Genomic DNA, 26,099 nt, shown 5'->3' on the forward strand with positions numbered 1-26,099 from the left:
CCCCCCAAGCTCCATGATGCCCCCTGGTTCAGCAGGTGCTGACCTTCAAACTGTGTGTGCTCAGCTCCTGTCCTTATCAAGGGACCCACCAAAGGCAGCACGTGGGGTGTCATTAGACAGTGCTGATGCCTCAGCCTGTCCTCTGCTCCAGCACAATGCCACCCATGCAGCACCACCAGCACCACAGGTGCCCGGTGCTTAGTGAGAAACAGCAGCTATTTCTGCAGCACCCTGACATCTCATGGGACAGGCCCGACTCTACCCACCAGCATGGCACAGAGGTGCAGCACCCAGCTGGGGTTTCCCTCTCTCAGCAAAGCCCAGAGTGACACAGAGAGCATGGAAGCACCTGCCCTGTTTGCAGAGGTCACCCTGCGACTAGGGGCTGGCACTGTGTCCCAGCAGCTCGCACAAGGTTGTGTGTGCCCATGGGAGAGGTTGGGAGCTGAGAAGCATCATCCTTGTGCCGTCAGATTCCTCGTCCTCTTCCACACGTGCGCCAGGTCAGCCCTGGCACTGTTCCCTATTGGAGAGGGGACGGGAAAGCTGTCCCCAGCCCTGGGCACTGCAGCCCTGTGCCTGCTCCCCAATGCCGATGTAGTGTGAGCCTGAGCCCTGGTGCACTCACCATGCTCTGCAGCAGTGTCACCACACAGTCTTCAGCAGGATTCTGTCTGCTCTAACACACAAACATGAATTCAGGAGATTTTCCAGGCCAGGAGAGGCCCCAGAGGCTGCAAGCTGCTTCACCTTGGCTCTCTCTCCAAAGCAGCCGGGCTGGGACGAGGCCACTCGGCCATGGGGTGGCCACTCAGGAGGAGCCAGCGTGCCTGTCCCCAGCCACTCAGCTCTGCTCTGGGACTCACTTCAGCGCAAGATCTTCTGCACATCTCAGTCTTTGATACACTCACTGTTTTTAAAAACCCCAGGAGGGTCACTTGCTGCTCACCTCTGAGTAGACAGCTCCATTTCTGCAGCCAGAGCTCACTGAGAGCCACCCCTCCTCCATCCCAGAGCCCTGGAAAACCACCTTTCACAAGCCACATATCCTGCGATGAGTACTGAGCTCATCTGGATGCTGCTAACCCAGGGTGCTGGGTGCTGACACTTGCCGGTGCAGGAGGGGACTCCCCAAGCAGGGCAGCAGTGGTGGCTGCAGCCTTGTCAGGAGCAGGTAAAAGCACCCCCAAGTTTGCCCAGAGCTCACACTCAGCCAGGACCAAGAGAGAGGGGTCCCTGATCCCTGCTCCATCACAGCCCCTGCACCACACAGCACCCCTAAAGCCCTGCCCTCTCCGTCCATCCCTTTGGTGGGCTACAGTCATGGAGACAAAGCAGACCCAGATGTGCCTCTCCCCAGCCCCTCAATCCCAATCATCCATCTGAGCTTTGCTCAACTGCCCCCCGCCAGCTCACGCTGCTGCAGCGGTGGGTGCAGGTTGGTGGCAGGGCTGCACCGGTGCCAGGAGGCAGGGTCCCCGCAGCTCAGCGAGGCAGGAGAGACATCGTGGGGACGTCTGCCGGGGCGTGAGGGATTCCCAGCACACCCAACACCATGCACGACGCGCGGAGGAGCGGAGCAGAGAGACGTACCGAAAATGCCGAGAGAAACTCCGGTCCTTTCCCATTTGCCAGGGTGCGGTGGGAACAAAAGGGAGATGCTTCAGATCCTCATGCAGCTGAGTCTCAGCCTCGGCTCACGCCCACGACGCGGCCGGATCCAACAACCAAACCGCGCGCCAGCCGGTGCCCCCCTGCCACTTGGCACACCCGCGGTGCCTGGGGACCCCGGCCAGATGGGCCAGCTCGCCGGCAAACTCTACCTGGGCTGAGTCCCTGCCTCCCTTCGCCCTCGTCTCCTCGCAGCACTCTCAGTCCCAGGTGCAGGTTTACCATCTACCGAGTGCCTCTGGATTTTATCAATTGGGCTCTGGCGCCTGCTCTGCCCTCCCCACTCCAGCTCTGCCCTGACTCAGGGCGAAGAAGCCTCTCGCTTTCCCTAAAACTGCAGTCGCTGTAATTTCCAGCTGGAACGATCTCGATCTGGTAACAGAAAGGAGGGCACGTCTCCGCGCCGAACTCCGGGGGGGATGCCTCCCTGGTGCTAATTAGTTGACTTCTAAAGTGCTTCTGTTTAAATTACATGCTTCTGTAATGGGTGAGAAACCTTAAAGGCAAATGGCATCGGCGGCAGCGGGTGTGTGTGGCTGCTGGGTGCACAGGCAGAGCTGCCCAGGCTGGACCAGGACCAGGAGCAGCACCAGTACCAGGACCACAGTCACAGGCCCAAACCTCCTCCCAAGCCGCAGAGCATCATTTACCCCCAGGGTAACACAGCCATGCTTTGCATTAAGGATTGAAGTTTAAAAAAAACCCTCTTTAATTTAAATAACACCATCTTTAAACACAGCATTCGCGTTTGATGAAGAGGATGTGAAGCTTTCCAGAGCTGCCAAACATCAGATCTGATCTCTGGGTAACAAAGGAAAGGAAAATGAAAAATATATGGTGTAGCCCCAAAACAACTGGGAAGACCTGACCTTGAGTCTGTCAGTTGTGCAGGAAAACATGTCCCAGGGTGGATTAAAACTCCGAGTTACACTTGGATTACGTCTGAATGGTGCTGTGCAAACAGCTACCTGCCTGGAAAAGCACTGCTGCCCTGCCAGCATGCCACAGTGCTCCAACTCACACACTGGTGGGAGAGAAAACTCACGTACTGCTCTACCCACGCAGAAGGACTTTTGAACCTGGGCAGATTTTCCCAAACCTGACCCCCTCTGTGCGTGGGCAGGGATGATGGCAGCCCTGTGCTGGCCTCCAGCCTGGGCAGCACCCACAGCCACGGGAGGATGTGGCACCTCCGAGACCCTGTGCAGGAGCGGGACTCGCTCCAGCCCGGCAGCAAGCGTTGACAGGCAGTTTTCACAGGGACTGTTACCCCCTTACCCCTGGTAACAGGTGGCTTGGTAATCACTCATCTGGCTGCAGAGGTTTTGCAGATGTAACTGCTGTTAGCACTAACTAGGAATGAAGGTGGTTTTCCACACAAGGGCACAGGCATGGTGGGATGCAGCAGCCATGCACCGGGGACAAGAGCCCCTTGCAGCTCTTTCCTGGCCACCACACGTGTCCCAAGAGACAGCCCAAACTCCCCTCACCCTGCACGGCAGCTTTTGGGGAGGGTAACTCCCTCATCACATGTCCCTGCACCAGCTCCAGTAACAACTGATGCGTTATCTGCTGGTAAGAGCCTCCTGGAGCAGCACCACAGCCCATGCCCAGGGTCACCTTCCCCATCAGCAGCTGGGTCACCAGGGTGCTCTCACTTCTCCCAAACCCGGTGTCCCTGTGCCCAAACCATGCTGAGCACCAAAAGCCAGTGGCTTTGTCCTTCCCCTGGTAGGGATGGGCATCTCCACAGCTGCCAGGGACACAGACACCTTCAAAGAGAACCCCAGAAAGGCTTTTTCTGCAGCCCTCATCCTGCCCAGCATCACCCAGCAAGTTCTGGGGATTGTGACTAGGTCAGTGAATGCAAATGTCTCTTTGATGGAGACCCTGTGATTGTCCCCAGCCCCATGTGGAACCCTTCCACCTGCTGTGCCAGGCCACCAGCAGCTCCCACACACCCCATGCCCCACACCAGCACCCCACACCAGCACTGGGGCATGGGCATTTGTGTCACCCCTGACTTGTCGGAGCCTCAGAGAGCAGCCACCTCGTGTGAGGCACTGTCCCCACCCTGCTTTCTGGTGGGAACACCAGGACAAACTCACATTTCCTTATAAGATGCTAGAAAACACCTGGACCGAGTACCCACATCCCAGAGTAGAAGCTGTGACTCAGTACTGATGTGCAAGCCCACCAGCCTGACACAATCTGCATTACAGCCACAGCTCCATTTGCCAGAAGAAATTAATCTCCTAAGAGGAGATTTTGCACTGAGGCATTTTGGTCATGACCCATTTGAACTCAGACGACAGAAAAGGAACTCCACTCTCCATTGTTTTCCCTGGTGGCACATTTTTTTCCTGCTGCCCTAATTCCCTTTTTTGGGCAGTTCACCATATGTCCAGCTATCAGATTAGGGTTGGTATTTGGAGTTTTTTTTTAAAACGGAAGCAGACAAGAGCTGATTTTCCCCCATTATCATCCTGCCATCAGTGTGGTTTCCCAGTGGGTCTGCCCAGGCCGTGGGCAGGAGGACAGTGTCTGTGTGCAGCCTGATGTGCTGCATCAGACACAGCCAGAGAAACGCAGGTTCAGGGGGGACACCCATGCTACACACTGCATCGCACCCTCCCCCCAGCCTTGGAGGGGTGGGCACGTGGGAAGGGGCCAGGAGGACAAGAGGAGAAGCAACACAACCCACAGTAAATAAATCCTGCTGGCTAAAATGAAATTTCTTATCCAGAGACAGTCACAGATGGCTGGAGTGTTTTAATACAGGGACATGCCAAGCGATTTCATTGCCTGAAAAAACAAGCTGAGACAAATAGATTGTGTTTGGAGCATTATTAAAATGAACCCGGTGGAATTTCTCCCGTAATAAGGGAACCCCTGACAGGCCGTGGTTTTATCTTTGTCAGGGATCAAAAGTGACTGCAGTCAGAGCAGTGCCAGCGCTGGGGTGTTCCCCCAGGAGCAGAGGCTGGTTGGGAAGCCAATGCACTGTAACCAAAGCAGCCCAGTAACAAACTACCCCTAATTCTTCTCCCCGCAACAGCGCGGAGCACAACGGGACTTAGGGGAGAGCTGTGACAACCCATAGCACTCCAAACAGCCCTCACCAGTTACCATCTCACAAATTAATGTGGCCAGAGTGAGAGGCTGGACATGCTCCGGAGCACACACGCATCCCGCTGTTCGAATCCAGGTTAATGGGACGATGTCCGTGTGAGCGGCAATGCCGGCGGTTTATGCACCAGGTTTTGTAACACAGCAGATCGGTGGGGAGGAGGGGATCTGGGTTTCCATCGCTCCCCACTTCCACTGCAAACAGATGTGTCAAAGCTAAGCACCACTGCTGGGTGCAACGCTGGCACAGGCGCTGCCGCTGATGCCGACAGCGCTGGGGGGACGCACGGGGCAAAGGGGGACATGGCAACCAGGACAAGGTGATGTGCAAGTGCTCAACCCCTCTGAAGCGTGGGTACCCGTACCGCTCAGCTTAGAGGGCAACTTTGGCCCCCGGAGTTTGGGAGAAGCTGGTGGCTGCGGTGACAGCACTGCAGAGCACCGGGGTGCAGAGCCAGCACCGCTCCTCTGCTGCAATCACAGCTCTGCCCTGGTTTGAAAGCAGCTCAGAAAGAAGAGCAGTGACGAGAGCCGCGCGCCCCTGGGACCCCGACCTACCCAAAATAATCCGCTCCCCTCCCCACACCGGTGCGAGACACACACAGCCCATGCATACACGCTCAGCACGGGGAGCAGAGGAGTTAAACCACACGGCTCCCCCGGGACTAGACCCTGGCTTTGGCATCTGCAGGTGATGGAATAAGACAAAATTCCCCTCTCCTGGCAGAGCTGCGATGCCGGCGGAGTCCCCGACGAGAGCAGCTACAACGCAGTACGGATGCTAAGAGTTAATTAACTTTTAGCACACCTCGTTTCTGCGGTGCTGGGGGTTGCTGGATTCGGGAATTAAGCTGCTTTAAACCCATTGCCCTCCCAGCCCCCTCGGCTCCCAGGAAAGGTCCGTTCTTACTCACCCGAGACAGCTCATCTTCCCCCCTGGCTGCCGTATTTCATCATTCTCCAGCAGAACTACAACCGCACACTTTACTACACACACCAGCCATATGGGCAGGGGATGGGAGCGGGGAGGAACCGGCACAGCACGTGCGTTATCCCTGCTATCCACAACCAAACGGATGAGGAAAATGTCAGCAAATTAAATTCTGCAGGAGCTTAATTCTGGGCAAATGGGATGAAATCCATTTGAGCTAAAAAGAAGGGAAAAAAAAAACCAAACAACAAAGCACCAAACCAAAAGCAAAAATACACCAACAGTGGAAGAAGCCCAGCCCAAGGACAGACAGGAGGAAAAGAGGTGTCTGCAGCCCCCATCGATCTGTGTGCTGAGTTGGGGGTCTTGGGTTACGCTGCACCGCAGGGAGCATCTTGCAGGGAGCATGTTAAACCCTGGGGGGAGTCTGGGGAGGGGACAGGCAGGGAAGGGAGGACCACTGGCAGCAGCAACCACACAAAAATAAATACAGCTGGTGCAGAGGGAAGATCCAATCAGGCCAGTGTGAGGGTCAGCAGCTGACAGGGACGTACTGGCTGCCTGGCTCTCATGGCGGGGGCCATGCGGTCACCCATTGCCATGTGCCCCATTGCAGGGTTTGGCCAGCCTGCCAGGGCTGTCGGCAAGGTGAGTGATGGGGAGGGACCCTTGCAGGCATCACCTCCTGGGATCAGCCCCAGCATCCCTCCACAGTCCCTGGCCGATGGGCACGGCCATCACTGGAAGTGGCTCGTCCCAGCCCCCCCACCAAGGACTCCTCTGGGCAGCTCCCCCCTGGGGGCTGCATGGGCCAGATCATGGTGTACAGGACAGCCCCCCCCCCCAATCTTGTCAGAGCTGGGACCTCCCCCCTTGCACGAATCCCCCCCACAGCCCTTGCCCAGCCCCGAGGTGCTGGTTGGGGTGCAGACCCCAGACCCCTCCTCAGCCAGCAATACACTGAACCAGCTCGAGCCAAGCAGAAAACACCCCCATGAACTCACAGCACCCCCCTATGTCCAGAGCACCCAGAGCCCCTCACCACCTTTCAGCGAGTCATTAAAAGCATTAAAAGCTCTTGCTCAGCAGCAGGCACCTCGGATGGAAAACCCTGGGACAAGCAGCTCACATTGTGCACGGCAGCACACACAGAGCCCCCACCTCCCCAGCACCTCTGCAGCCAGGAAACCCACTCTCCAAAGCAATATTTTGATCATCATTATAATTTTCTTGACTTCATTTCATTAAGATCAGACAGTAAATCTTTTCCCTGAGCTAAATATTTCATTTCCATTAACTCGAGATTAGCTGCCCGATTTACAGTGCCTCTTGCCCCAGTGCTGGCATTAGCCTTTCACGTGGGGGCAGGGAATGGCTGCAGGGTTTGGCTCCTCTATCAGGGAGCTGTAACACAGTGCTACCCCACAGCATCTTGGGGCTGGGCATGGGGCAAGCTTTGAACTGCACAGGGGGACAGCAGCACTGGGTCTGGTCACGTTCTCTTCCGCTGACATGGGGGCTGCTGGGACAGAGACACCCTGGGGGGAACCCACTGTGCCCCCTTAGAGGGGTTTGGGTCCAGAGGAAAACATAGAAATTTATTCAAATCCTTTTTTTTTTGGGGGGGGGGAGGGCAGGAATCCCCTATAATTCCACAGGGATGAATACAAAGGGTCTCTCCTGTGCATTAGAGGTATTTCTGTGCGTCTTGCTGGGGAAAAGATTTATCCTGTGGGTGGTGGGTGTTTTTTAATTGGGACTAATTTGGGAGGATGACTCAGGCGGGGCTTGGTGCTGGCCATCCCTTCCCCCAGCCCCAGCTGTTTGCAGGTTGGGTCCCCCCAGGACATCTGGGGAGGTACCAGACGCTGCCATGGGGGCAGGTCAGCCTGGACGTGGGCACCCAGGCAAGGCAGCTGCTGGGGAGGTGACAGTCCCTTCCACACCCCAGCTCTGCAGGGCTCCCCACTCAGGGCTGGGGGGGTCCTGGGTGGCCCACGTGCCTCCATGGCAGAGCAGGGGGATACTGTGTGACAAGGGCCACCAACCCACTCTCCCCATCCTCCCCCACCATGGCAGCGCGGCAGAGACCCCGGCACAGGGACGTTGTTATGGTAACGGTAATATCTTGCAATTCCACTGATTAAAGCAGGAATCAGAAAGCCAGACCTAGTGTGGGGGCAGATGGAGACCTGATTCCCTAATGGCCACTGTCTCAGCCTGGCCATAATCCTCACCACGTGTCCATGCACCAACGCTGGCCCACAGTGCTGCAAGAAGAGCAGTGGACCAGCTGCACACCCACAGCATCACCACTCTGCTCTGCTCTGCTCTGCTCTGCTGGGGGTTCGAGAACTGCTGGGGATCCCAAGCCCAAGCAGGGCATTAGCAGGTCATCCCAGGATGTGCAACATCAGCCCTGGCCATTCCGGGATGCTGCAGGCCATGCTGGCTCAGAGGCACCCCATGGAGCTGGCAGAGACCCCCTGCAGCCATTCCTGCTTCTGGAGCTGCTGGCAGCCCTGGCCGACCCCTTGCCCACTGCCAGCTCTCACCTTACAGAGCTTGGTTTATTTCCCAGCCAGGCTTTTGGAGAATCACCAGCCATTCTGCAGCTAATCCCATCTCCCATCAAACGGGCAGCCAGCAGTTGGTACAGTGTGAGCTGTGGGCAACCGCAGGTCCCTGCTGTCCCACCCCGGGGCAGGATGGACACACAGCTTGGCAAGCTCAGAGCTGCTGGGCTGAAACCCCACCAAGCCCATTTTAGCTCCCCCTTGGAAAGGAGCTTGGCACCTTCCCCACAGGAGCCTCCTGACCTGAGCCTTCACCACCCAGCCCCGCACGCTCATCGCGACAGATGGACGCGCGCGGTTTAGTGATCGGCACGGAGCTGCTCACACCCTGTACCTGATGTTGTCAATCAGATGCTGGTGGGACTCTTGAGTGAGGACCATGCAGAGGGCATAGGCCAAGTACTCCACCTTCCTCTCTGCTGCGTACTGCTTCAGGACAGTGAACACCTTCTCCTTGACCTCTGGCTGGTCACCCAGGATGTCATCCACCTGCAGCGTGGGAGCCAGGAAAGAAGAGGGAAGCAGCACTGAGCAGCAGAGCAATTAACTCTGTGTATGGAGGCACTAATGATGCAGAAAATATGTCTGTCTCCTTGCAGCACCTGGTCAGCCAATGAGGAGGGAACCCACCCAGGGAGGGAAGTGAAACTTCAGTCATCAGCCCATCATCCAGCACTGCTGGGGCCTCACACATCCCTGGTAGCGCTGCTTTGCATGTTATAAACACACTGGAAACAGGGGTGTGCCATCAACCCCCCAAACTGTGCCAGGTCACAGGTGTCTCTGCAGGAGAGGCTCTATGCCATGGCTGAGTGGGGAACCGGTGCATGGGTCTGGAGTCTACCTGGCAGAGGACATCACCCCAGGCTTTCAGAAGAGCTAAAGCCTCCAGTCACTCCACGATCCTGCCAGGCAGCACTGTGCTGACATTAATTCCAGGAGGCTGCAGGGCAGTGGGGAGAGGGAGCACAAACATGAGCACCAGACCTGGCAAGAGCATCAGCAGTTCCCAGCCACTGCCCTATCCTCTCCACCTGTGGCAGCTGTGACAGGTAGAGTAATTAGCTAGTTACCATCCAGCCAATTAGCCTGCATGGGACCCTCCTTATTAGCCTCCTCCCAGGCCAGGGAAGCTTAGTCTGGCTGGGTACAGCAAGCATGCACAGAGCTCTGGAGAACTCCTTGTGATGTCCCTGTGTGCATTGGATTTTTCCTGCAAGGTGATGGCTTTATGCTGACAGCAGATTTAACTGCTTCCCTCCAGCTCTGTGAGTACAGGGGGAAGCAGCAGTGAGGAGGGGGGGTGTTTGGTACCTCTGGGCTCTGAGGGAGCCAGCAGATGTTGCCTGGCTGAGCCCCCTGTGTGGGTTGGGGAAGGCCCTCGCCCAGGGAAGGGGCAGAGCAGTTTCTTCCAGGTGCTCATCCCACTTGGCAGCATTCTGGGGAGGGCTGTCACAGGCACTGTGACCCCCAGCACAACCCTCCTGGTGCTGCTGAGCTTGCGCAGCCGCCACGTGAGTGCTGCAGGGGCTCCCAGCAGCAGCAGCGGCACTTCAAGGTTACCGAATCTGGGGCAGCTCAGGCAGCTGTATCCCCTGGGCAGGCTCACATGCATCCCAGACCCAAGGTCCGGGACAGAAATGACGAATGCTGTGGTGTTCCTGGTGGGCTGAATCCCAGGATGCTGCTGTTAATTTTTTTTTGCCTGGGCTGAGACCAAAGGGCTTGGTGGACAGGACTGTGGGGGTGCTGCCACCCCTCATGTCAGTGTGGTCTCCAGCGTGTCCCTGAGTGTGGAGGGGACAAGAGGAGATGTTGGCCTGGAACTGAGACCCTGAGTACCTCCAGCACTTTCAGTGGTGCTCCCAGGATGTTTGGCTGGTGCAGCACAGCTCCAGCCCTGGTCCCAGTGCTTCCACTGGTCTGTCTGCCAGGTGAGCATGACTCAAACAGGCTCTGCCAAATAAATGAGGCTGGGAAAAAGCCTCTGTACCTCGGGCTTGGAAGTGACCTATGGACAGCACAGGCATGAAATGCAAGCCATCAGCACCCTCTGACCTCCCAGCCTTGTGATGGGTGGGCAGGGATGCCTGGATGCTCCTCGCACGGACACCAGCAGCACCTATCAGAACCAAGCTCCAGGTAACCGAGGGGATAAAGCATCCCACTGGGGTTTATTATTTTCTGCATCATGTGAAAAAATGAAGCCACTTAAAATATCTGTGCTGTTTATTCCCTCTAGAGAGGCGTTTGCCAGCTGAGCCTATGCTCTGCAAACCTGCTGGTACCCAGGCTGGTGAGGGCCAGCACAGGCAGCTTTGCTGGGCAGGGAAGGGACAAGGCAGAGGTGCTGCTGCAGGTGCCTGCAGCATTGGGACCAGCTTGCTTCAAAAGCGCTCTCCTGTCATCCTCAGGAAATATTTATGTGGTTTAAAGTGACTTCATGAGACAGAGGCAGGTGGAACAACCTCTCATCCTGTTGTTAATCTCCTGTAATCAGCGGGTATCTGTTTTACATGCGATGCTCTGTCTTATGAATCCAAACCTTGCTGAATGTTTGTGAATCTTTAATGTAGAGGCTGACTGAGGGAATTCAGCTCATACCCATGAATCTCTTTATGAACATCTTGTTCCTTTATTAGCACGGGATCAAAAAAAACCCCACCAGCCTGGTTATTTTCATAACAGTATTTTAAAAGGCTACTTTGAAATGGAAATCAGAATGATTAAAAAAACAACCATGATCAAATTCATAATTAGCACGAGGCAATGTATTTAGTCAACTATCTGCTAGCAGCCTTCAGGAACACAATGAAGATGTAATCACCTCAGTGTTCCCCTTGCAACGAAGTGCTAGAATGTCTGTGGAATGACATGATCAGACTTGGAAGGGACATCCCAATGTGCAGGAGGGAGGGATCTGCCCCTCTGGGTTTTCATAAACTCTCACAGCACAAAGGAGTAAGTACTTGTTGGGATCAGCCCCTAGAGGATCTCCAAGCTCTTTGCATCTATTCTCCCAGAGATTATTGAAACATGGGTAATTATCAGACCCTTCCCTCAGGCACTGAAGCCCCTGGTCAGTGACAAAGCCAGGAGCATCCAGCTGTTCCAGTGCACTGCGAAGGCCGAATGTGCGAATCTCCATACTGCTCAGTGCAGGGTGTGTCCAGAGTTCTGGACACTGGCCCTGTACCACAGCCTTACCTTTTTGCTGAATTCCTGAGCTTTCTTCTTCCTCTCCTGTCGCACAACATCAGCGTTGGGGATGGAGTCCTGTGTCCCAGCCCCATGCTGTGGCCGCAGCAGCCCCAGCCGCAAGGACTGTCCGTAGCAGGAGCCCACCATGGCAGCTGCCTCCTCCCGCAGCATCACCGGCATCCCATTGACTTCCAGCACGTAATCCCCTGGCTCGACCCCGCAGGCAGCAGCAGGTGAATCCAGGGTGATGCTGGCCACTCGTGGGGGGCTACTGCTCTCCAGCTCAAAGCCGAAGCATCCCCAGGGACCGGGGGGAATATCGACGTGCTGCAGGCGGGAGACCACCCCAATGCTGGGGGGCACGTTGCTGCAGCGCCTGGCCAGCCCCAGCAGTGCCTCGCAGCCCAGGGAGGAGACTGGCTGCCCCTCGATCTCCAGCACCTCGTCCCCTGCCTGGAGCCCTGCTGTTGCTGCGCTGCTGCCCTCCTGCACCCAGATGATGTAGCACGGACCGGTCCCGGTTATCTTGAATCCAAAGGCCTCTGGCCAGCCCTGGTTTGTTGCTGGCATGGCTGCAACTGGAAAAGAAGGGAGGGGAAATGAAGGAGTTGTGGTGCCTTTCCCAGCCTTAATGTTAGCTCCTGTAGATGCCACATGTATCTCATTGGGCATGAGGACACTAGTTGGTGCTGTACCCCCTCACTGTGGGGAAGAAATGACCCAGGGAGGACAGGTTTCCTCTTAGTTGTCTAAAAAAAGTAGCTTTTGTTATTCTATCATCAGGCTGCAGGCACTGCCAGCACCATTAGCAGTGAGGAGGCTGAGTTGGTGAGGGACAGCCCTTGTCCTGCCTGTCGGTGGCACCTACCTAACCCCCCCTCTCCAGGGGAGCGTGTTTAGGCACCTGCTCACATTTATTTGTCTAGCAAAATAATGATTTCATTTCCCTGGCATGTTGTGTCAATGAACAGATCACCTGTGACTTGACAGCCTTATTTTAACCAGCCTTGCTTGAGACTCAGTGTTTTAGCAGTTTGCAACTCAATAATTACTGCAAATTCGCTAGAATTTGCCAGATCCTCCTGAGAGTATTCCTTTGTGCCCTCCCTGTCCTGTGCATAACATTAACCTGTTCACAGCATCATGAAATGCAAAGATGAGGATTTTCAAAGGACTTGTTTGTGGTTCATTTCAAGGCTTAGGACTGGCTCCAGGGATGCTCAAGGAGAAATCGGGCACATCAGCCCTAAACATCTGCAGAAGTCATCTTTGCCCAAGGTGAATCAGATCAGCTGATCTACACATCTCACTTGGATGCCCTTTCGATGCTGCTGCTGTGTAAGTGCATAAATAAATCTGCATGTAGATTTTGTCTTCGTTTAATCTTTGCTGTCTGTAAAGATGCTTCTTACTCCCCTGTTTATTCCATCAGTGTTATTTAACACTCATTAAGCATTTACAGAAGTGAAATGCAGGCTATTTTACCCAGGCAAATAATCTTACAGAGAGTACAAGAACTCGGAACTGCTTGAGGAAACATCCTCATGAATGCACCTTTAGCTTTGTCCTCTTCAGATCCAAGTCTCAAACTAGCAGCAGCCTAAAGCTGGCTCTTGGTGCATCCCCCCAAGTGGCTTTCTCCGAGCTCCCAGGTAGCCCAAGGGGGTTCCAGTTCACTCCAGTCCATGCTCATGCCAGCACAGCAAAGACATCCCTTTACACCTCCACCTCGCTGCTATCAAGGTGGCTTGGCTCTGATCTGAATGACCAAAAGAGATTTCTTCTGCTCCTTTGAGACTTGGGCTATCTTGGTCACAATTCAGTAGCCCTGGAAACAGCGTTTAATACCCTACTGCAGGTCAGAGAGATGAAAGGAACTCTCTTTGCATCCATTTTCAGCACAGATAATACAGACCAGGCTGCTCTGAGAGTGGAATCGTGGGGATGGGCAGGGAAAGCAGCATCACTGCAGAAATCTGTGTTAACCTGAGCTGTCACAAACAGCCACTCCAGGCTGTATTACAGAGGGCAGCACAAGGAAATACTACAAAGGACCAAGCAATATGCTGCCACTAATGTAAGTGTAATAATCAAGCCCTCAGTTGTACAGCAGTGCTGATTAAAATACTGGTAAAAATCAGGGATTATTATTGTTGTTGCTATCTCAAGAGGAAAGAAAGCTGTTACCCATGTTAATGGGTACAGATGTCAAGGACCTGAGGGGGAGTAGTGAGGGTGAAGCATGGCACAAGTCTGGCAACAGCAGGATGAAATCCATTGGCAAGTGAACACCAGGGCATCCCTGGGAGCACAAGATTTGAAGGCTGCAGTAAGTATCAGGACAGCAGAGCCCCAGCCATCACCTTGCTGTGAGGAACTGCATCACCCCCTTCCACCTCTACACCCCGTGGCTCAGGCACTTACAGAAGTCTGCAGCCATCCAAGCAAGCCTGGCGGGCTCTCACCGGCGGCAGGTTTGTCCCGCTACGGGGTCAGGGTCGAAGCTTTCTCGGTTCTCCTCCATCACCCCTGGAAGCAGGTCCCACCTACCTGCCAGCCTCCTGGGAGCATCTCTCCTGCTCCCATGTCCTCGCTGTAGCCCCCAGGCTGCTTGCTGGAGGCTCAGTGCTCATGTGGAATCCCAGTCCTGAGGTGGGCTGCTGTGCACGGGGGCAGAGCCAGGGCAGCCCCTCAGGTGGTTGCTCCTTCTCAGGCTTCTTACTCGAGCCCTGTGACCTTCCAGCTGCTCTGAGCCAGCAACAGGCACATAGAAAGGTCTTTTTTGCCTTTTCCTTTCCTAATTAACTTTATTTCCATCGCAAAGAGAAGCGTGGACAGACTAATTGCTGTGCTGGTCCTGGCTGAGTCTGGTGCTGACCTGAGCCCACAGATCTAGGGGGAATTAGGAGCTGGAAGGAGGTAAAACAGATTAGTGCTATGGAAGGAAATCCCTTACCCACAGGGCAAATCTGAAGAGACAGCACTTTGCAAGGCAGCGGAGATGCAGCTGGACATGCTGAGACCTCTCCGGCCCCCACCACCATCAATTTGGGTGGGAAACCACATTTTTGGGAGTACATATCTGCCAAACAATGTGCAGTTTGCTGTGGGGATTTGGGGGCCTGGACCGACTTCTGCAGGGCTCTACAAGGGAGCTCTCCCCACCCCCCGTGCAGGGGAGTGGTGGCCCTTGCAGCAGGGAGCAGCTGAGGGCACGTCACAGCAGAGACCCCCGCTGGCACCCACTCCCCGTTAAGCTGCTCTTTCTGATTTTCTCTTCTGCTTCCTCAGCACTGAGGGATCCCAGGGCTTAGCACGCTAAGAGGTTTTAGGGTATTACAGGTCCTGCTGCAGCTCCAGCAGGAGGGGCCATCTGCATCCCACCACAGACACGCAGCGATCAGGTCGTTCCTTTGCACCAGCCAGGGCTGAGCTGTCAGCAGCGCGGGGCTGGATAGGAAGCAACCTCCTCAGGCAACCTGGGAGTTGACATGGGGTCAGGTAAAGCCTTACGAAAGGGGACCTGCAGGGACCTGCTCTGCCCAAGCTGAAGGTGAGCACGATGCGGTGGAAGGAAGGTCTTCCTCTCGCTCATGCCCTTTGTGTTCCTACATGCCTTTACTGCAAGGGACTTGGAGATCCCTCTTCCTCCTGTCCTCTCCAGCTCTAGTGTTGGTGATGCTCTGCTAGAGACAAGACACAGCTCCTTTCTTGGAGGTTCTGCGCAAACACAAATCTCCTCCTCAGTGACCGAGATGCATCGTGTTGACACAGAAATGCACACACCTGCCTAGAAAACATCAGGGCATCTTCACTATTCACTGCCCAAACAGGCAGACAAAGCAGCTGTAATGTACATTCTTATTTTGCCCAGCAAGTGAAGTAATTGTTTCTTCTCCCACCACTTTTAAGTGACTTGAGTACTTTAAAACACTGACAGTGAATTTCAATCCCTGCAAGAAATGTTATGGGATTCTACACTAACAAAATGATTGTTTCCTGGAGACCTTCTGCTAGACTTTGATCAGACAAGACTCTTCACTCGTTTTCACAGCACTTGGATTTAATCAGCTTCACCTCTCTCAAGCAGAACCTACTGTTAAAAGTACTTGCAGGCTGTTTAGTCCCTGAGCACAGCCTACAGGGCCACGAAGAGCTCGGTGACACTCGCTGCAGCTCCTGCCAGGAGTGTGGGCAGCTCTGTGCGACATGCAGGGACTGTGGTGCACAAACCCTGCCTGTCTGCCTGCAGGCAAACAAACAGCCTTGTAGCCACGCTGCCACCAGCCCCCCATCCCAGGGCGCCGTCTACGCTGCCAAAGTTGCCGTGTTACCTCCACTGTCCCAAACAAACCTACAGCTGTACCTGGAGCAGGACAGAAATTTTGCTGTATCGGTAGGATGGGAAAACCAGCGTTTTCACCTCACCATCAGTCAGGAGCAGAATGCCTTGGGTGGCACTCTAGGATAGCTGTGCTCCAGCTGCATTTCACCCTCTCAGGTGCTGGCTTGGTGTGTTGTGAGCTGAGAACTTAGCAGGAACAAAAAAAGATCCCCTTCCTGAAACCCAACCTCACCTCCCGCTGCTGTTGCCTCCTGACCAAGCCAATTTCATCTCGGTGCCAAAGCACTCCTTGCACCCCTCACAGGGCTTACCTGCTGTGCCTGAGATCCAGCCAGCAGCAGACTGGGACCCAGAGCTGGCAAAACCATCACAGCGGCTTCGAAGCTTTCGCATCAGTGTACCTGTCAGCAGCCAGTGCCTGAGTTTCCATGGCAAACCCTACCCAGGCACCGTAACCCAATCAGCCGCTCATTAGCGGCGCTCAGGAGAGCACCGGCCAGGCCGGGCGCGGGGATGGTTTCAGTTAACAGCCACCACCCGAGGAACCGGCACAGGACCTTCATCTCTTGCGGCTTTAGCCCGCCTCAGCTGGGTTCTAGAGCAGATCAGGTACAGGAGCGGACTCAGCTCCTCGGTGGCAGAAGGGAACGTGATGCTCAGAGCTCCTGTACGCAAGCAGCGGGGTTTTGCTCTTAAAAGATCTCACCAAGGGCCACGGACTTGAAGATCTGCGGACTCCCCAGTCACACAGGACGCGCCAGGCCCGCAGGAACAGCAGGAACCGGCGCGGTACCGAGTACCCGGGGCTGCAAGGACACAACACGCAGCGCTGGGATTCAGCAGACGTATTTATTTATACAGCTTTAACCTCTAGTTTGCCGCTGCGGAGGAGGAGGAGGAAGGAGGCCCCCGACGGCTCTCCCCAAAGCCTCAGCCGCTTCAGGAGGTGCCGGTCGATCCTTCATCCGTCTCCCGGTGTGTTGCCCGCTGGCGGCTCCATCCCGACGCGGCCAACACCCCCCCCACCCCCCCGCCCCGCCACCCCCGCGGCCGCTCGTCCCCGGGCAGGCGCCGGGCGCTGGCTGGTGAGGTGCTGCCCTTGGAAACGGAGTTTGGGAACGGCTCGGGCGGAGCGGGGCCGACCGCAGAGCACCTCCCGCCGCCTCCGCGCCCGCTTCCGGGTGGCGCTGGGCCCTTCCGCCGCCGCACATCCCGGGGCGGAGGGTGCTCGGGCATCGATTAGCCGGTCTCGGAGCGGGGCGGCGGGAGCGCCCTCCCCGCCGCGGGCAGCTGAGGGAACCCCCCCTCATCCCCGCTTTCCCCCACAGGGTCAGCACGCTCCCGCCCAGCTCCCCACACCCCCGGAGCCGGGGACGCCCCGCAGGCCCTGACCGCGTCCCTGGGGAGCTGCAGGTGCCCGGGGGTTGGGCTGGGGGTCGGGACAGGGGTTGTCCCCGCCGCAGGCAGGCCGCGGAGCCCCGAGGCCTGGCAGACACCCGGCTTCTCGGTGCCCTGTCAGCGAGCTGCGCGGCCGCGGCGCCTGATGAGGCACTTAACGGCGCCAGGCTTGGCCAGGCCCGGGCCCTGCCGGCACCGAGGGGCACTAACGCGCTGCTTGTGTTGCGTTGCAGGGCTCAGGATGGACTTTCTGTCCCTCTTCCTGATTTACTTGTGCGTTGTGGTCGCTGCGCTGCTCTGCGCGGGAAGGAAGGAGAGTTTCCTCCTCAGGAGCGTCAGTGGTGCCACCCAGGTAAAGAAGCGAGCTCTGAGCCCTGGTCGTCTCCCATTCGGGAGCTCTGCCCTGGGTTGTGGTGCTGACATCAGGGCAGCCGCTGTGTTTCTCCTCCGTTAAAAGTGCTAGTGCCAGCGGTGACATGGTGGATTTAACACCTCACCCTGCTCTGGCAGCTGCTCTCCAGTAAGCACACGTCGGGGTTGGTAACAGAAGTCACATCTCAGCGGATGAAATCCTGCCCAAGGAGGTCGTAGAAACACATTTACATGTCGCAGCTCCCGTTCCTGCGTGTGCCAGTCTGGCCAGCTGCAGGCCCTGCAGGGGGGCAGCGAGGATGGAGCCGCTCCTGATGCCCAAAGTACATCGTTCAGTGGCGCTGTGACCTGTCAGCTTTAAGAAATTCGGTAATATTTGCAATTTTGTGGTATTTGCTGTTCTCATTAAGAGGAAAAAAGGTGTGTGTGTGTGAGAATTAAAATAGGGAGTTATAACTGGTGGTGAACACTGTAGGGGAAGCTCTTGAAGGTGAGTCTGTAGTAGAGATGCAGTCTGTTGATTCCTAAGACAGAGGAATGAAGAGCTTTAGAAGATGGTTAAGAATTGGCATTTTACTGTAAAACAAGGAAGGAATTGAAAGGGCACTAGCTTGTTTTTCTGTCGAGCTGTGTTTGAATGAAGAAGTTAAAAAAAACCCAACAGGTGTAGCGTTTTTGGAAGGGAAAGGATAAGAGAATTATTTAAATTCTGAATAATATTTAATGCTGTTTGCATGAGTCTAAACAGACTTGGGTTTTTATTACCAGTAGTATACCTTACTTTGCTTGATATACATGCAGATCACCATGCAGAGAAATTTATTAGTTTTTCACATTCCTTAACAGCTGCTTCTACAAACCATGTGTTACAATCAGCAGTTAAAGTATTTCTGTGATGTAAAGTCACTGTCATAGAATCACAGAATGCTTTGGGTTGGAAGTGACCTCAAAGATCATCTAGTTCCAACCCCTGTCTGGACAAACGTAATCGATACTTGTACACGTGAAATAAATATAGGTAACCCTAAATAGTTTCTCTAGGCACTGTAATTTAAATTCATTTCCGACTGTAAATAATGAAGCCTGGGAATTGTTTGACAGCCCTCCTCTAAGAACCCTTAAAGTATTCCTTGTGAGGAGTAATTCACTTGCACAGAGCACAGCCCTTCCTCACTCTGGCACGTGGGCTTCCACCCCTGCCTGTTTCCCTGGCCGCCAGCAGTTCGGTTGTGCAAGGTGGTTGTGTTGGTGGCTGTGTTCATTGTACAGGTCTCCTCATTCTCTCTCTATTTCCTCATCGCTGCAAGCGCAGGTTGTATTTGTTAAGAGCCTCTTGCTATGGCATGAGGAAGGGCTGAAACACAGGGGATTGCTGTTCTCTCTGTGGGGGAGTAACGGATGTCGAATGCCATGTTAGACTGTACTGACACACAGGTAATTTCAACTTGAATTTCACAATTGCACGTGGGTTCCTTTTCTGCCTAGTTATGTGTTTCCTTTTTGCTGTACACAATTTTTTTTTCTCTAAAAGACTTGTCACTTGAACTGCTGATAGGAGGCATACCCGTTAGAAGAAAAATATTTAACATCTTCTCAACTCTACATATGCTTTTTGCCTTCTGGTCTTTCACATCTGAGACAAGAAGCTCTCGCTGCATATTTTCTTTGCATGTCAGCTAGAAATAGGCTCAGCTGCTCTAATTCCTCCACGTTCCACCGCCGATGGAGCAGCATGTTGCTATAGAGATCTGTTATCTTCTGAACAGCCGAGTCAGACAATCCCACAGTCACAGGCTGTGGCTGAGGATTTCACTGAATGAAGGCAGGCAGACTTCTTCCTTGTGTCTAGCTGCATTTGAAACTGCAGTTAGACAGATAGAGAGTTAACAGACTCTATCGTGGCTGTAGTTGGAGAATCTGGGTTTGTTTTGTTTTGTTTGCTGGGGGTCGTTTGGGTTTTGGTTCGGTTGTGGGGTTGGTTTTTTGCCTTTCTCTGGAGGATAGCAGGCTTTATCCCCTTGCTTATCTCTGCTTGCATCTGTCAGATGGCCTAATGAAGCATATTGAAGTTCAGAAATTGCTCAGTTTCTATCCCCTGCTTAACCAGTTACCCAGTCAATAACCCAATATAAGCTCCTTATAACTTTCACACATTAACCTAGATACATTTGTTTGTGCCTCTTGGGCTCCTCAGAGTGTAGAACCTGGGTCCCATTTTGAAAACCCCAGTGACACGCCTGCCTATATACTTAGGAGATTAGAAGCTCCTGAAAATGAACTTCCTCCTCAGTGGATATGGCTCCAGATACAAAACCAAGGGATTAGGTGACTTGTGTTTTTCACTTGTACTTCCCACAAGGCAGAAGTGATGTGCAGTTCAGATAACGCTGCTTCTGTTTGCCTCAGGTGGCATCACTTGTAATCCCCACACAGCTCCAGAGAGTGACACAGAGGGTGCTTCACAGGCTCTTCCACACAAGGTATTGCACCTTTTTTTTTTTTTAAATACCCTTTTCACATTATTTTTAACTGGTGTTTCTGGTTACTCTTGGTGACCTCCTGCCACCGTCAGAGCTTCCAGTGCTATCCTTAGGTAGTCTCTCTTCATTAGGGGTGATTGTCAGGGATTACAGGTTCCCTGTAAGGTCTGCCACACTGTTGTCTTTCTGTTCCTTCCTTATTGTTTTGAAGACGGTATCCTGAAATGTTTGAACATATAAACCAGCAAAGCTAATGTGGCTCAGTAGCTTCCAGTATGACAGATGTTGGTGACAGTGGTGAGAGACTGCACCCACACAAGAATTGCAACAGATTATCTGGCAGCTGCAGGTAGAGATTAGCCAGAGCTAGCAAGTCCCATCCTCTTCTTCAAATCCTATTAGTCTTAGGCCAGCAGTTTGGATGTCCAGGTGGCTTAGGAGGAGGTCACACAGCTGCCGATGTGCAGCCTGTTGTATTAAGGTGAATTCTGCAGTTTCCTGTAAACTGCTGCTTTAGGATCTGCTTCTAGAACCATTTAAACACCTTTCCTCTGGAGGCAGCAATGGGGTGTAGCCCGTGCAGTTGTTGAATGCGTGTTGCAGTTGTTTAGTTGCCTGCTGTGTGGATTCTCTGCTGTTAACACAGCCCAGGAGAGTGGTTACCCTGTCAAACATGCAGCCAGCAGCAGGGCGGGTACGTGGTGAGCCCGGTGTGTTGGTGTCACTGGATGATGCTGTGTGCTGAAGGCGCTTGGAGCCTCCACACACACCCTCTTCAGCTGCATCACCTCATTCAAGCCAGAGATGTTTGAGTTCATGCAGAAGTCTGGTGAGACTCAGCACTTGAGGGTATCTTCTTGTAGCCCTGCAGTTGAGACAAGACTGCAGGATCCTGCTGGGCTGCACACAGAAATGGTGTAGGAGAGAGCAGTAGAGGAGACCTTGTCTGCAGTGACATTCTGCTGTAGCAAAACACACATGGCTAGTTGTTTAAACTCGTAATAAAAGCCCAGCAGACTGATGTATAACACAGAGAGCTGTAGTTAGCAAAGCAACCATTGCTCTCCTAATGTGTGGCTTACCTGAGCATTTGTTTGCCAGCCTGCCAGAGAAGTTGTTGCTCAGTGTGATGCATCCCAAACAAGCCTGTGTGACAGTTGCACAGTTTGCCTCACAGCAGCTGTAGTCTGCTGACAGGCTGGAACCAGTGTTTGCCCTTGCTAACCTCCTGCCACATCTATTTCCCAACAGCTGCTTATATTATTACAGTTTTTTTAAGATTCCCTTTCACTGGGGTTTTCTTTGCTTTCAGAGCAGCACACAGAAACTGTTTTCTGGCAGATATTTTTTGGCCTATTGCTGCAGCATATTTTGTCAGCGCTGAGGGTGCTTTGTACTTGACTGTGCTGTGGGGGGAAAAAAAAACTCCAAAAGACACGACAATAATAGAAGTGAATTTATCTGGCATATTTAACAGAGCGTATGTGGGAAGAAGAGAAGCCAACTGGATGGAGAAAACACTATTAATATTCAATCCATGCTGGCCTGAAAACCTAAAAGAGGTGTCTCCTTGCCTTTGGAAAGTCGTTGCTCATCACCTCTGAATGTACTTGACCTGTTAATCAGGACACCCAGTATTAAATAGACTGTCCCCTTTCCGTTACAGGAGCTGTTTGTTTGTTGTCCTGCACATCGCTTTGCAAACTGCAGTGTATGGGGAGTACACATGGGAAGTGTTTGTTTACTGCTGGGAGCTGCAGTTCCACCTCCCCTTCCTCCTGCTGCCCTATCTGCTGCTGGCTGGGAACGTGGGCTGCTTCGTGCTCTGCTCCCGCACTGATCCTGGTAAGCTCTGCAGACTGTGAGCTGTAGCTGTTTGGGAAAATGCTACAAATGCCATGACTTTTACTGTTTCTCTTGTTCCTTTCACAGGTGTAATAACAAAATCAAATCATGCCTCCTTGGTTAAGATTTATGCATATGATGGTGTATTATTTCAGAGAGGCGCAGTGTGTCCTACGTGCAACACGGAGAAGCCAGCCAGATCAAAACACTGTAGTAAGAATTTTAATTTCCTTGATAAGCACAGCACTAATACTTCCCACATTAGTTCTCCATCAATAACTGCAGTTCACACTCTGATGCCTGTTCTGTCATCCAGGTCGATGCAGAGAGGATTGTGTTTGTTTTACTGGGGTCCCACATCACAGCAAAGCCATGGAACTGGTTTGCTGCTGTTTCTTCTCATAGAAATTACCAGTTCTGGGAGTGTCATTTTGGGTCAGGAAGAGGCAAGCTTTTGAGCATCTAGAAGTTAAATAAAAAGGGATCACCTGTCAGGAACTGAGTTCAGGATTTTGTGTTTCTCTTGCAAATTTGTTGTTACCATCTAAAATAAAGCATGGAGCTACAATCTCTGCTTTTCATATGCTTTGCTAGGCAGTACTGGCAGAGAAGCCAGAGCCTTTGAGCTCCAGTCTTGGTGAACAAAAGAAGAGATGAAATGCAGGTCTTTGGTTTTAATATGGGGGGAGGGGGACATTATATGCAGTCAAAACTAATGTATTTTCTTAAAAAGCTAAATCCTGACTATGATTCTCAAAAGTTTTCAGATTAAAAACTATCCTAAACTGTGTAAACAACCAACCAACCAAAAACCCCCAAACCAACAAAAACAACCAAAAAAAAACCCCAAACCAAACCAAATCAAACTGATTACTTAGTAATTAACCTTGTTGCTCTCTCCTCATCAGGATTCTGCAGTGTGTGTGTACACCGTTTTGATCACCACTGTGTGTGGGTCAACAACTGCATTGGTGCCTTCAATGCCAAGTATTTCCTCCTCTACCTCCTCACGCTGAGTGCCATGGCTGCAACCATTGCAGTGATCACAGCAGCATTTCTCATCCAAGTGGTGCTGCTGTCAGGGATGATGCACGGGAGTTACATTGATGACCACGGACAGGAGCGTGCTGTTGAGATTCTCTTTCTCATTCAGGTAAGTTTATGCTGTGTGGGGTTTTTAGCCTGTTAAAAGGTTTATCTCAGTCTTTATTTCAGGAGTCTCTTTAAGTCCACTTGTTCTCACAGGCAGAATGTGGACAGACAGCAGTTTTTTACCGACTAATTAAAAGGGCTGATTAAGTTTAGAAACTGCTATTGCAGAGTAGTGTAAAAATATGGGGTTTTTCTGATGGCACTTTGTTCAGCTCTCCTGTTTTTCATATCTCTGTCCCCAGACTGCTTTCACTCAGCAGATCAGATTCATAAAGAATTTCTTTATGTTCCAATGACCATCAGCTGTAGCAGCATTTAGGAAACAGTTAACAGTCCTTAAGATGCCTCAGTGGAGATGTTAAAGCAGGACCTACTACCTTGGAATTTAGATACTTGAATAGTTTCTCTCACTTACAAGCAAAGGATGACTTTGAGTCTTTGTAGCACTTGAGGCAACTGCGTTTCAACCCACTCATCCCTTTCCATAGTATGTCTGCCAAGTGATAGGTAGTAAATGCTTTGTGTTTTCCTGATCCTACACAGCAAATGTTTTAGCCTGCACTCATAAAGGTCAAGGAATGTTTTTTGCTCCTGTTTGAGAGGTACTGGCACCCTTCCACAGTATTGGAATTTAGGTTGGAAAAGAGCTGCTTAAACTGTATCATGTCAGCAGAACCTGAAGCTGTACCAGATTGTAGCCGCTTCATTTGGCAGTTTGTTTACAAATGATCTGCATTAATGATTATTTTAATGAAATAAACAAAAAAGCAAACACCCAAAATCCCAATGTGAACTAAAACATTCAGAGATAGATGGGTGTAGAAAATACTCCTGCACGTTAGCAATGAGTGAGAGGAACTGTGTCACTGGAAATCTCTGTGCTTTACTCAGAGATGATGGAGCATCACTGCGCTGGGAGGGCGATAGGGCTGTGACCCTGTTTGAGGGGCTGCACAGTTACACGTACATACAGATGTGCATTTCTGCTGCCCTGTTGCAGAGGTGAGATGCTTCCATGTGATGTAATGCTCCAACTTTGTCACTGCTCACAGAATGGTGGGGTCTGGAAGGGACCTCAGGAGATCAGCTAGTCCAACTCCTTGATAAAGCAGGGTCACCTAAGGCAGGTTGGACAGGTGGGTTTTGAATCTCTCCAGAGATGGTGACTCCACAACCTCTCTGAGCAGCCTGTCCCAGTGCTCTGCCCCCTCAAAGCAGAGTTTTTCCTCATGTTCAGATGGAACTTCCTGTGTCCCAAATCCTAAATTATTCCCGTGACTTCTCAAGCCTGTTATCAAACATGAAAATTCACTGAATTCCCCAAGTACTTGTTCCTCAAACTAAATCAGAAAATGAAATCTTTCTGTACTGTATGCTAACAGTATGAAAAAAGCACCTGCTTTCTGAATGCTTCCAAAATTCTATTTAGCTGTTCCACAGTTTTAAACTACCAAAGTGCTGATCATTTACTAGGTTTTTACTCTTCTTCTTTGCAGCACCTTTTCTTGACTTTTCCTAGGATTGTCTTCATGCTTGGTTTTGTTATTCTTCTCACACTTGTACTGGGTGCATACTGCTGCTTCAATCTGTATTTGGCCTTAACCAACCAAACTTCCAATGAGTGGCATAAATCCAGAAGATGTGAGTGTTCCCACCATCTGACACTGCAGCCTCATGACGGACGAGTTGTCTACAAAAACATTTATTCAAAAGGAGCCTGGATGAATGTAAAGGAAATCTTTAGGCCTCTCACAGTCTTGGAAAGGAAGAAGAAAACATGAAGCTATTCTTCTTCACACGTGCATTTTTAAACTTCTTGTAAAACACTATTTCAGCAGCACTTTGATGCCTCAAACAACTTTTGTATTTCAGCTAAGTAGTTGGAAACTGTGTTTTCATAAAGCTGACCAGCTTTCAAAAACCTAGAGTTCTTCCAAGTGTGTCTGTAACGACTTGTACTGGTTATCACAGGGGCCTGCTAATCTTTCCAAGCACAATCACAGTAGAGAAGCAAGACTAGAGTTAGGTCCAGCTAAGGACCATTTGTTTTTAAGTTACTGGTTTGTATGCTACAGGATATATGCCTCTGTGTAACAGTGAGTTACTTTGGTACAGCATAAGTAGGTCTTTCTGCAGGAGACTTGACAGGAACGTAGCAACGTCACACCTGTGGAAGTGGCACGCACATACTTGTCAGATTGCTCATTTTTTTCCCTCTGTGCAGGATAGTAACTCAGAGCTGGCTGCAGTGTTCTGATTAACTGTGCTTCAGCAGAGCTCTATTTAAGCTACTTCACCTGGTGGGATCTCTGAGGTTATGCTCAGTTCTCTTGTTTCCTTGTTGGAGGAACCAGTACTGAATTTCCTGGTATCATCAGGGAAGTTTGGTCCATCTTACCAAAGTTAATCTTTTTCTCTGTGTGTGTGCTTGCAAGGGAAGGGCTAACAAAGAGCTGCTGTGAACTTTGAGGAGGCATCTTTTTGTAAGAACCAAACGATTAACTCATTACTGTTAACAATAGGTAGGGGTTTTTAGCTGTAAAACACATGATTACTGACAGAATCTTAACCTGCAGCAACCTCATTCTACTGCAAATCTGTACTAGTAATTTCAGAAGAGAAACTACCCCAAGTGCCACTTACTGCCATCTCAGTCACTTTTCTTGGTACCTGAACTTGTTCAAAGTAAGATGCCATTTCAGCCTTAGCCATGAAAACAGCAGACTTCTGGACCAGCATCCTGAAATGGGTGTTGGAAATTTAATAGTGAGCCCTGGCCAGACGTGTCCTGGCAGATGACAAACTTAATCCTTTGGCATTTGTTTATCTTTATTCTGTTGTTTGATGCATGTGCTCATAGCAAGAGGCTCAGCCGTGGTTTAGGGCATTTTGCAGCACAGGCCACTTGAGCAGCAGTGATGTGGTCTGGCATTTCGGTGCAGGGATGCTGGAGGTGAGCCCTGAAAGGCAATCCATCAGCATCCCTCAAAAGTGGAAGA

At 52.1% G+C, this 26,099-nt stretch overlaps 2 protein-coding genes across 2 annotated transcripts in view; one reads left to right on the top strand and one right to left on the bottom strand.

The window, feature by feature from the left end:
- The window catches only part of GRID2IP (Grid2 interacting protein), a gene marked incomplete at both ends in the record, with an annotated part of 38,266 nt that extends 26,188 nt beyond the window's left edge, over positions 1–12,078 (bottom strand). The window contains 2 exons of the mRNA XM_084271126.1: positions 8,642–8,796; positions 11,515–12,078. Coding sequence (XP_084127252.1) covers positions 8,642–8,796; positions 11,515–12,078 — 719 coding nt within the window. The remainder of the gene's footprint in view (positions 1–8,641; positions 8,797–11,514) is intronic.
- A 5,408-nt stretch (positions 12,079–17,486) lies between these two features.
- On the top strand, positions 17,487–24,944 carry ZDHHC4 (zDHHC palmitoyltransferase 4). Its single transcript, XM_084270821.1, has 6 exons — positions 17,487–17,603; positions 20,030–20,103; positions 21,770–21,948; positions 22,036–22,161; positions 22,857–23,101; positions 24,597–24,944. Exons 1-6 carry the CDS (start codon positions 17,493–17,495, stop codon positions 24,879–24,881), a joined length of 1,020 nt encoding a protein of 339 aa, XP_084126947.1. The 5' UTR covers positions 17,487–17,492; the 3' UTR covers positions 24,882–24,944.
- The last annotated feature ends 1,155 nt before the right edge of the window (positions 24,945–26,099 follow it).

This window comes from Gallinula chloropus (assembly GCF_964237585.1).
Source record: "Gallinula chloropus genome assembly, chromosome: 15".
NCBI classification, from domain to species: Eukaryota; Metazoa; Chordata; class Aves; order Gruiformes; family Rallidae; genus Gallinula; species Gallinula chloropus.